This window comes from Tubulanus polymorphus, chromosome 6, assembly GCF_964204645.1.
Source record: "Tubulanus polymorphus chromosome 6, tnTubPoly1.2, whole genome shotgun sequence".
Lineage (NCBI taxonomy): Eukaryota > Metazoa > Nemertea > Palaeonemertea > Tubulaniformes > Tubulanidae > Tubulanus > Tubulanus polymorphus.
Genome location: NC_134030.1, coordinates 11,425,801 through 11,438,040, shown reverse-complemented (window position 1 = coordinate 11,438,040; position 12,240 = coordinate 11,425,801). Strand labels below are relative to the sequence as shown.

General features: G+C 41.4%; 2 protein-coding genes across 6 annotated transcripts in view; one reads left to right on the top strand and one right to left on the bottom strand.

Moving 5' to 3' along the window:
- LOC141907864 (dehydrogenase/reductase SDR family member 4-like) overlaps window positions 1-12,240 on the bottom strand; it is a 65,760-nt gene that overhangs the window by 51,012 nt on the left and 2,508 nt on the right. For both annotated transcript variants that reach the window (XM_074797609.1, XM_074797610.1), the window contains exon 2: window positions 1,618-1,809. In XM_074797609.1, coding sequence (XP_074653710.1) covers window positions 1,618-1,781 — 164 coding nt within the window. In that variant the 5' untranslated portion in view covers window positions 1,782-1,809. The remainder of the gene's footprint in view (window positions 1-1,617; window positions 1,810-12,240) is intronic.
- The window catches only part of LOC141907862 (uncharacterized), a 71,977-nt gene continuing 61,594 nt past the window's right edge, over window positions 1,858-12,240 (top strand). For all 4 annotated transcript variants that reach the window (XR_012619546.1, XM_074797607.1, XM_074797608.1 and 1 more), the window contains exon 1: window positions 1,858-2,048. The gene's annotated coding sequence lies outside the window, so the exon portion shown is untranslated. The remainder of the gene's footprint in view (window positions 2,049-12,240) is intronic.

The following is a 12,240-nucleotide window of genomic DNA, read 5'->3' as shown; positions in this document are numbered from 1 at the left end:
TAGACAATTCCGACGATTTAGAATTGTTGAAGGGAAGATAAATTTTCAAGCAACGACACGGCCACTTGATGCCGATTGCAGTTTGTATCTATAAAGGGTAATCTACACACGGTCCTTCATCCCAGCCATTTTATATCAGGGTAATCCACACAAACACCCAGCCCCTCGATCCCAGCCACCTTATTCAAGGGTAATCCACGCAAACACACAGCCCCTCGATCCCAGCTACCTTATTCAAGGGTAATCCACGCAAACACACAACCCCTCGATCCCAGCCACTTTATATCAGGGTAATCCGCGCACACACACAGCCCCTCGATCCCAGCCACTTTATATCAGGGGTAATCCACGCAAAAACACAGCCCCTCAATCCCAGCCACCTTATTCAAGGGTAATCCACGCAAACACGCAGCCCCTCGATCCCAGCCACTTTATTCAAGGGTAATCCACGCAAACACACAGCCCTCGATCCCAGCCACATTATATCAGGGTAATCCACGCACACACGCAGCCCCTCGATCCCAGCCACATTATATCAGGGTAATCCACGCACACACGCAGCCCCTCGATCCCAGCCACATTATATCAGGGTAATCCACGCACACACGCAGCCCCTCGATCCCAGCCACATTATATCAGGGTAATCCGCGCACACACACAGCCCCTCGATCCCAGCCACTTTATATCAGGGTAATCCACGCACACACACAGCCCCTCGATCCCAGCCACTTTATATCAGGGTAATCCGCGCAAACACGCAGCCCCTCGATCCCAGCCACTTTATATCAGGGGATATTATTATATAAAAGATATTGCAATTCTAAATCGTCGGAATTGTCGACGAGTAAAATAGGTCGGCAATTCTAAATCGTCGGAATTGTCGACGAGTAAAATAGGTCGGCAATTTAAAATCGTCGGAATTGTCGACAAGTAAAATAGGTCGGCAATTCTAAATCGTCGGAATTGTCTACGAGTAATATAGGTTGGCAATTCTAAATCGTCGGAATTGTCGACGAGTAAAATAGGTGGGCAATTCTAAATCGTCGGAATTATCGACGAGTATAATAGGTGGGCAATTCTAAATCGTCGGAATTGTCGACGAGTAAAACAGGTCGGCTACCTGGCTCGCGGAAGAATACGTGCTATGTACTCAGCCTGGGCAGATCTACTTTTACCTGTTCTGGAGTTGAGCCAATCCGCCATGTTTTAGTTCATTTGCAATAAAAATCTCTTCGCTACTGACTATTCATCGTCACGCGTAATCCTTTTAAGATGTTATCCTAAAATTCCGAAGGATACAATAAAACCTCCTATCACTGCAAGATCTCGCTTGTTGCTTTCTTACTGGTCTTTGTTTATGGTCGAAGCAACGTACAAATGGACGAGATAAAATTCTCGATAAGAAATTTTATTAAGCCTTCATTCAAAAAGATTACGAACTGTTGAAGTGACATAGGCTACCTATCGACCATCTGACGGAGAGTTGGCTCCCTTGTCGTTTTATATATAGTACCTAATATTGGGGTCAAAATCCTTTTGTGTCAACAAGTCCCTGTAGTAGCCTACTACTGTGCCTGTCAGAAAAATATTAGAAATCTAGGCCTAATTTATACCCACCCAGCAGTCGAAGCGGTGACAACTGCAACTTTCCCATCCAACTTCTTTCTATTCATTTCAGAAGCTACGTTATTCATCATTCTTCGTGCAATACTTGTTCGAATTGAAGGCAGAGCGGCGGCAGTAATACCATTATTTACTAGGGCAGCTGCAAGGGCTCTCATCTTCGGATGTTTACACCTTCACTACTGCCTGAGCGAAATGAAGTGAATGAACTGAGTAAGGTTCGAATCCCAGTAATATGTAAGCTTATATAGCGCGCTGTGCAAGGCCTGGGTTTTCCCAGAGTAGTTAGTATCGCTTGTAGGCGTCTTATTAAAACGTTAGTAATGATATACACTTTTTAGTGTGGAAATCCTCCGATTATCATTTTGGATAAGCCGTGTGTGATTGACTACTGCTGCCTTTGAACGACTACAGGACTAAATGTGGTGAGTTTTTGTTTATTGTTTGGGTTTAAAAACATGTCGGCCCAAGTTTTCTCCGTCTTGGGTTGGTTTGGTATGGTGGCTGATATGGGCCATGCGTAAAAAAATACGAATATGCAAATGAGGGCGACATTACGATAAAACGACAAAACTAAGATAACACGACAAAATAATGATTTTGGTTTTGTCGCCCGCGACAATTCAATATTTTGGTTTTGTCACCCGCGACAATTTATTATTTTTGTGTTGTCGCCCGCGACAATTCATTATTTTTTTTTTGTCGCCCGCGGCAAATTCAATATTTTGGTTTTGTCGCATGCCGCAAATCAATCGTGACAAAGTATTGATGCGAATGACCTATTTAGTACATCGACCATGTACCGAACACTATTCATAATGGTGCGGTTTCTGACATTTCCTCAATTTCCGGAATCATTTAGAAATTTCTGGAAAAATCTAAGGAGGGGTCTTACAATTTAAAAAAATAATTCCAAAATTTCTGGAAAATTCTAGAAATATCATTATCGCAGGGGGGGGGGGCCACTTCGAATTCCACAAAATGAATTCCGGATTTTTCTTGAAATTTCTGGAAATTTCATTCCAAAAATTGTGGTGTTACAATTTAAACACATAATTCCAAAATTTTCCGGAAAATTCTATTCTTTGTGTTTCCCGCCATAAGAAGGGTCATCCTGACATGTTATGATGGTTCTGATTTTGATTGATGAGTTTGTATCGTCAAAATGTACTTCATTATCCGCTGCACACACTGCCCGATGAAGCTTTTCATTGCCATCGATAGTGACGTACCCCTCCCTACACCCCTTCGTTTCGCACACATGTTTAATCCACTTTTGTTCTTTTTCTTCAAATAAACCTACCTTTAATATAACGAGTTAAGAACTGCTAAGCTTATTTTAAAATTAGATCGCAAATAATCGCGTTATTGTCTGCGATTCTATATAAACAAAGCATGAACCATTTCCCATTAGGCCTATGAAACAATCAGCATTTGAATATCAAGACGGCAATTGGTTTATTTGAAGATATTTTTAGGGGGTTAGGGTTTAGAGGAGTGGTGTTTGGGGGTTAGGTCTCAGAGCGTTAGGTTTTATAGGCTAAGGGTTTACGGGGTTAGGGTTTAGTTTTTAAAGGGTTAGGTTTTAGAGTTTTAGGTTTTAAAGGGGTTTGGGTTAAGAGGGTTAGCCTAAGGGGTTTAGTGTTTAGGTTTTAGAGGGTTTTAGAGGGTTAGTGTTTAGAGGGTTAGTTTTAAAGGGGTTAGGGTTTATTGTATAGGGGGTCAGGGTTTAGTGTTTAGAGGGTAAGTGTTTACGGGGTTAGGGGGTAAGGTTTTAGCGAGTTAGGGTTTAGAGGGTTAGTTTTAAAGGGGTTAGGGTTTATTGTTTAGGGGGTCAGGGTTTAGTGTTTAGAGGGTAAGTGTTTACGAGGTTAGGGAGTTAGGTTTTAGAGAGTTAGGGTTTAGGGGTTAGGGTTTAGGGTGTTAGGGTTTAGTGGTTAAGGGGTTAGGGTTTAGTGTTTAGAGGGTTAGGGTTTAGAGGGTTAGGGTTTAGGGGGTTAGGGTTTAGTGTTTTTAGAGGGTTAGGGTTAGTGTTTAGAGGGTTAGGTTTTAGTGTTTAGAGGGCTAGGGTTTAGTGTTTAGAGGGTTAGGTTTTAGTGTTTAGAGGGTAAGGGTTTAGAGGGTTAGGGTTTAGGGGGTTTAGTGTTTAGAGGGTTAGGGTTTAGAGGGTAAGAGAGAAATTAGAGGGTTAAGGGTTTAGAGAGTTAGAATTTAGAGGGTTTTAGTGTTCGGAGGGTTAGGTTTTCGAGGGTTAGGGTTTATTGTTTAGGTTTTAGAGGGTTAGGTTTTAGGGGTTTAGGGTTTATAGGGTTCAGAGGATTAGGGTTTAGTGTTAAGAGGGTTCAGGGTTCACAGAATTAGAGAGAATTTAGAGGGTTCAGGGTTTAGAGAGTTAGATTTAAGAGGGTTCTAGTGTTCAGAGGGTTAGGGTTTAGAGGGTTAGGGTTTAGGGGGTAAGGGTTTTGTGTTTAGAGGGTTAGGTTTTAATGGGGGGGTTTAGGGATAAGGTTTAAGAGAGAAATTAGAGGGTTTAGTGTTTAGAGAGTTAGAGTTTACAGGGTTAGGTTCTTTTTGGTGGGTGGTTATGCTTGAGAGTACCATAGTTTTTAAGGTTAGGGTTTAGATGGTTAGAATCCTAGTTCGTTTCTGTTATGTGGGTTTCTTATAAGTATATGTAATGTTAACATGGACTCAATGTGAAATGTAGCAGGAGATCAGTAGCCTATATCTTTCTTGTCAACATTGTGGAACGATTTTCAAAGACTCACCGGCCACGCTTGTTTGCAAATTGCATCTAAATCGATGTGTCCATTCTTTAAGTATTTGAAATTTGATATTGGCTTCTTCAGGTTTGGGTAGTTCAGTTTTGATTACCTAGTTATTCTGTACAAAAACCACGCTTCTTTGAGTCTGAGTTCATTCAGGTACCAATTTATCGAATCATTTTGACCATCACTTGTTGGAGTACGCGAAAAGACTGATGAACAGTGCAGTCTTGTTTTGTTCGAATTTTCGTGTTCTTCGTTGTAGGCGTCTGCGAGCGCTTTGAAAGAGGCACGGAAATGATTTATTGAGACGGAAACATTTTCAAGATAATCAATGGAAAACACGGTTTGAGATGTTGATAGAAAATAGGTTTCGTTTGGATTTTCATAATAATAACGTTCGTCCTTAATTCCATTTATTGTGAAATATTGCGGGTGATATGAAAGCTTCTTGTTCACACAATGCCTACATTCTCCAGAAAACGAAGCCGCTATGTGTACCCCGGCTTGGTAAATACATCTGGAAAAGACGGTTCATTTCTCAAAGATATTTTTCGTTCGCAAAACAAGCACATCTGTAACGGCGGCATTAGCACGATTGGTTTAAATCCATCTCTTCTGGATGACACTGTCCCATAAATTATATCTTTATGAATAGTTTCCATCCTAAGTAAATCCGGATATTGTTGACTAATGACCCCATAAAGATCACGGCACATTTCACTTTTTTGAATGTCATAACAGATGAGAAGCGACTACTTTTTCCTACCATTATATATGTACTATATTCGTCTCAAAATCGTTGTCCTCAGAAGCTCCAAGATATGTACAAAAATACTTCTATCAACTTGGCATACATTTAGGAAAAAGCTCTGATACTTTCAAAAAAGTACACAGTTCCCAGAGTCGTAAATAAAACGCCATTTTATCAATTAATATTCACACAAAACGGTAAAACTTTGTTATGGTATCCAGGTGACCCATTTATTCTGGAACTATCCGGTTCTGGAAAAATAATTCTGATTTTCCGGAATTCCGCGGTACCCCCCCCCCCTCCGTGCCGTTACGCGATCAGCTTTCTGGAAAGATCCAGAAATTTCTGGAAGAGCAATTCTTGTTTATTCTGGAACGATCCGGAAATTTCTGGAAAAATAATTCTGATTTTCCGGAATTTCGCGGTACCCCCTCCCCCCATCGTTCCGTTACGCGATCAGCTTTCTGGAGAGACCCGGAAATTCCTGGATAAGCAATTCTATTTTATTCTGGAACAATCCGGAAATTTCTGGAAAAATAATTCTGATTTTCCGGAAATCCGCGGTACCCCCCCTCCGTGCCGTTACACGATTAGCTTTCTGGAAAGATCCGATCAATTCTATTTTATTCTGGAACGATCCGGAAATAGTCAGAAAAAGGATAGTAAAGTATGAAAAATGTCAGAAACCGCACCAATCTCACACTATTATTGTGCCCCAGCATTTGGGGTCATTCTACTTGAACCCCAACATTCCACCATAGTTCGGGATGTCAGTCACTTGAATATGGGCTTTGACCTTGGGTCCTTGTTGGTGTGTTGAAAATTATAAAATTTAAGGCAGCTTATAGGTAAAAGTGCAGATCCACACCTCTCCGTGTAAATGGTTCAATCAATTACAAACATTACTAAAGTAGACTATCAGATTCAAAATGTCATCAGCAATGCACAGGGGTTTGGCGATGGGCTTGGATTTTATTTCCGGATTGTTTATAATCTCGCGAGAATGGCGCTAAATATGAACTGCCAATAAATTCAAAATATCACGCAAATACATTGTGGAACTACCGGGCCTCCTCCTCGATTTTCCCATTTCTGTTGAATGTCTCATTGATTTACTTGAACTGTGTTTGCAAAATATGTATTTTCATTTTAAAGGGAATTTCTTCAACAGATTTTTGGATTTGCTATGGGGAATCCCCTCTCTCCTATCTTAGCTAACTTATTTTTGGAACATGTTGAAACTGAAATTTTGCCTTTGTATACAGATATCCCTCCCAAAGCTTGGTTTCGTTATGTTGACGATGTTCTTTGTTTGGTTTCTGATAAATTTAACCTTCCCTTATTTTCTTAAATTCATGTTACCCTAGCCTAAAGTTCACATTTGAATGGGAATCCAATCATGTGATTCCTTTCCTGGATGTTCTTATACACAATTGTTTTGATCATCTCCTTTTTTCAATTTATCGGAAACCCACCCACTCTAATTCATATTTGCATTTCTTTTCCTTCACTAGTTTTAATATCAAGTTGTCTGTAGCCCAGGGGTTGTTTCTTTGGGCTCTTAGAATTTGTAACCCTGAATTTATTGAATCTGAAATTTTATATGTACGCAATTGTCTTAACAAATTAGCTTATCCAGATTACGTCTTAGACCTTGCGCTACGTAAAGCTAAAAGATCCCTTAAACCTAATTTTATCCGTGTTCATTATAACTCTATTCAACGTAAGTCTCGCATTGTTGTCCCTTTTGTCCCGTGTTTAGACAAATTGAAACCCACTCTCAATGCGCTTAACACTGATATCATATTCAAGTATAATAACAAAATCTCTAGTCATTTATCCAAAAATAATACTCTGTCCAATACCCATGCTGGTGTTTATAAAATCCCTTGCTTAGATTGTGATAAATTCTATATAGGTGAAACTGGTCGCTCCCTCAGCATTCGTATAAAAGAGCATAAGAAAGATATAATTAATCAAAAACCCCAATCAAAAAGTGCTGTGGCTACCCATGTTTGGGATACCAATGGTCATCAATTTGATGTTAATAATTCTCGCATAATTTTTCCGTCTCACAGTATTACCTAAAATAAATTACTTAGTTACCTTGTTGACTTTGAAAACGTGTTTTATAATATTTTTGATGATTTAAATCGCGAACCAGTGAATTTATTGATTTGTTTTGAATTGAATTTATTGCCACATTCGGGATTCCCAATACAGACTAAATTAATAAAATGTGAAAATTCAATAGGCCTATGTCTCTCTAAAATTACTCAAAATGTTGTTTTTTTATGTCGTAGCTCGGTCCCGTTTGACCGAGATTGTCCTCTGATCAATTTTAGGGTGGGAGAGCGGACGAACAAATACCATACTCCACTCCTCACCTACGTTCCTAGTTAGTTACCTCATCGTTGGTGGTAAGCTTTTTATAATCGGATGGGCTTATACCAACGTTAGGGATGACAAGGGCCAAAACATGGTTGAAAAAAGTAACACTTCAAAAATATACTTTCTATTCACTTCAGTCCACAATTAATGGCTTAATTCACAAACTAACACAGGTACCTTTTGAAATAATGCAATTTTTTGTATGTTTCGAGTGATTAATCAACATTAATTTGAGAAATTAATTAATTAATTTCTCCACAAATTTGCCATTGGCCGCCATTTCTCTGTATTCCACATGTGGCATGATAAGACAAGGGGACCTACAAGGATTTATATAAAACTTCCAAGACGAAACGACAATTCTCATTTTTGATGGTTTTCCAACATACATTTAAAATCTTTGTGCTTTCCATCATAAATAATGAAATAATTAAGTATGGATGAAGAAAAATGTGAATCAGTGTTGATTTCTTAAATTTTTCAATTTTGTCGTTTCGTTTCGTTAGTTTGTGCTGTTGTCCTGGCCTCAGTCCACAGGTACCAGCACCCTCCACAAGTTTTCAAAATGGCCGACATTGAATTGACGGAAATTTACTCTAACTTTTGCACATGGATTAAGATCGTCAGGTGAGGTGTTATAGGTATCAAACAAACTACGAATCTGTTGTGTGGTGATTACAACAAAAATTAGACGGATAAATCTCAAAAGACCAGAAAATGCCAGGCAAATTACTCGTGAGTCAAATTGACTCACGAAGATTTCATTGAAAAACGACCTTCCCATTCCTGACTGTGGTTTGTGAAAATATCCCGTCGTGAAACTAAACCACAGACAGGTTACTGACTACTACGTTCCGGTCCCGCAGGACGCTGTCGCGACGTTCTTCTCCAAGACTTCCTCGATCCAGCGAACAAAAGGAATCCTCGTCCAACCCTGCAGAGCAATCAACACATAGATTGGAATATCATGTCACAGTTTATTACAACGTACTTCACCCCATATCACTATGAGGATGACTGACGATACAGGTCTCCAAGGACGCCAACTCCATTTAGTGGCACCACTTGCCAGACCCATAAAATGACTGCGGCACGGAAGTCGGAGTTATATGTCAACTCCGGCAAAATCCACACTACGACATACTCCCTCAGACTGACGAACATTCCGTCTTAGAATGTCAATAAAAACTCTGCCCGTACAGGAATAAAGAAACTTACTGATTTGAAAGGTAAAACAACTTCAACTATAAAAAACACCTGAACAACCTGGCACTTGACACAGCTCAGGTACAAAACATGCCTCAATAAACGAACTAGACAACCTCCAACTAACATTACACGGGATCACAAACCAGTAGTATTCCCAACAAAAAAAAACTACACCGTGTTAACCAGAAAGTGAACTTAAGCTATACTGCGTTGACCAGATACTAAACCACAGTTACTAGCTACATTTGCATTCCCGGCCAACGACACTAAATAGTCAGCCCCTTCTCGCCAATCAGGCTATGACAAGGACTGGACATACTGGCCTGAATTCATCCATCTAGGTTTTCTTTGCACTCGCTGCGATCTGCAGGGATATAGCTCCTCTTCAGGGGACCTGACATCAGCAACCTCCTGTAAAACCACTTCTTCCTGCAAAATCGTTTTATCATACACCTTCTCATCACATATACGAATTGTAAACGCCTCACCACGTATAGGAATTTGAAACTCCTCCTCATCACGTATAGGAGTCTGAAACTCTATGGGGGGCGGAATGCTACTGAGTTCGTCACCACTGTCAGCCGGCACTTCACTCCGACTACACCTGTGTCGACATCGGGCATCCTATGAAGAATGAAGAACTCATCTCCCACTGGAATCGCCAACCTTTCCGTCATCAACCGGCGACTGCTTTTCCCTCGGGTGTTTCGCCCTAGCCTTCTCAACTTCGCGAGGGTGAAGCTCTACTGCCAAAACCCTCAAAACATTGCGGTCGACAACACGTTTCTTCTTAGAAACCACGTTTCCGACCTCATACACTTGTACTTCACCCGCTGGCATCGATTCCACAATGTTATGGGTCTGCCTCCCACTTATCAGCGATTTTGTGTCTAGACTTAAATCCAGTACGTTTAACCAGTACTAAATCAGAGCACCTCCCCGCGCAGCTTTAACATACCTAACTTTATCATAACCCCCGACTGTCTCCATCCTTTCTTTTGCAACTCCCCAAGCATACTCTAATTTCTCATCAATCGTTTTAGCAAACTCCCCAACTTCCTCCACCTCATTAGCTCTTAACCCATAACGTAAGTCGACCGGTAACTGTGGCTGTCGGCCGAACATCAAATAGTATGGCTCAAAGCCAGTCACCCGATGCGGGGTACAGTTATAGGCAAAGACCAATGAACTGACATAATCTTTCCATCCATCTTTTTTACCCTCTTCTAATGTACCCAACATGCCAATTAGAGTGGAATTAAATCTCTCACACACCCCATTACCCATGGCATGGTATGGTGTGGTTTGAGACTTGGTCACCCCGGCTTGCTTGCAGAGTTCGATGACTTTACTTTCAAAGTTCTGACCCTGAACCGAATGCAACACTAGCGTGGATACCGAACTTAGTGATCACCTGCTCGTGCAAAACCTTGGCAACAGTAGAAGCAAGTTGATTTCGGGTTGGAAAGGCCCAACTATACTTCGTAAAATGGTCCGTCACCACCAACACATCTTCCATTCCTCCCGATGGTTCGATTTTCAAATAATCGATACATAACAGCTGAAATGAATATTTGGTGACTATTGACATAAGTGGGGCTCGTCAATCGTCGATTTAAAAAGTACACAATGTTGGCACGAACGTACATACCCTTCCACATCGGTTCTCATACCTGACCGATCGCGTCCAGGATGAGCCATCTCATCATGTAATAATTTTAACACCAAGGTTCGTTTGGAAGTAGGCAGAACTACCTGACACTTTTCTCCCATGTTACCTCTCACCTGTCGACAAACAAGTCAATCTTTAATAGAAAAACTCGCTAAGTACTTCCGATACCGCCTACTCTCACGAGAGCTAATATTTACTTTCTTCTCGCTGGGAAGAAATGGGGCCAATGACGAGATCTCTCTCTTGGGACTTTAATAAATCTACCTCCCCGTTACCGAAATCGGCCTCCATGAACTTAACGTTGGTAACGCCAGACTGACACACAGCTGCAAAAACCTCGCACGATATGTAAACATCTTCGTCAAACTCTAGTGTTCCGATCTAGCTTCTTGTTGAGACAAGAGATCAGCATCGACATTCAGCTTACCACGTCGATAAGAAATTTCCAAATCAAAGACAGAAAGAGCTTGAAGCTGCCGATAGCCAGCGGCATCCAAGCGTGGCGACGAAAGAACATATGTCAGCAGGTTATTGTCCGTAAGTACCCGGCAACGGTTCCCATAAAGATAATCTTTAAATTTGTCTACTACAGCCCACTTAAGGTCCAGAAATTCTAGTTTATGAGTCGGATAATTCCGCTAGGTCTTTGACACTGACCAAGACGCATACGCTCCAACTCGTTTAGACCGTCTTGCTCCTGGTAGAGGACAGCGTAAAGTCCAGTCCCTGACGCATCCACATGTAGTTCGAACGGTCTCGAAAAATCAGCGAAGCATAAAACAGGAGGCGTTGTGAGACGAGATTTCAGCGCCTGAAAGCTATTTTCCTGCTCAACCCCCCCTGTACTAAGCTCCTCCCTGAAGCTTTCCCGCCACCCGATTCAACCCAACCAGTAAATCTGTCAAATCTTAGCTATAGAAAGAGCAAATAAAAGTAAGAGCAAATAAACTTGCGATAAAACCCTGTAAATCCAAGAAATTTACCTCTTCAACGGTCTGCGGAGTAGGCCAATCAGAAATGGCCTGGATTTTACCGGGATCCCCCTCTATGCCCTCTGACGACAACCGATGCCCCAGATAAATGAGAGACGAGCAACAGAATATACATTTAGTAGGATTGAGCTTGAGTCCTGCTTGATGCAACCACTCGAAAACGTGTTGCAATCAGACTAAATATTGCCTAAAATCGATTGAATGTTCGTGGATATCATCCAAATAGCACAAACATTTGTGCATGCATAAGTCGTCCAAGCATCTCTCCATCAGGTGCTGAAAGGTTGAAGGTGCCCCTGTAAGTCCAAAGGGCATAACATTAAACTCAAAAAACCCTAAACCCGGACCAGCAGAAAAGGCAGTTTTGGCCTTGTCAGACTCCTCCATTTCAACCTGCCAATAACCTGCCTTCAAATCCAGGCTCGAAAGAAGTTTCGCCCCTGACATCGAGTCCAAGAGATCATCGACTCTGGGTTAACTAAAACTGTCGCCAACAGTCTTCGAATTTAATGCCCGATGATCGACGCAGAATCTCAGTTCTCCATTTTTCTTTCTCACCAACACCACAGGCGACGCGTAAGGGCTGGTCGAGTGTCGGGTTATTCCCGCATCCAACATCATTTTCAAATGCTGGCGCACCTCTTGAAACATAGCAGGGGGCACCCGCCGGTAACGTTCTTTGATCGGAATACTGTCTTCTAATAAAATACGGTGTCGCACCAAAGATGTGCGCCCGATATCGTCAGCAGACTTAGAGATTAAACGATTCCAACTGTATAGGAAATCTCCCAGCTCAGAAAACTCAGCCTCACCCAAGGTTGTGCCCTTAAAATA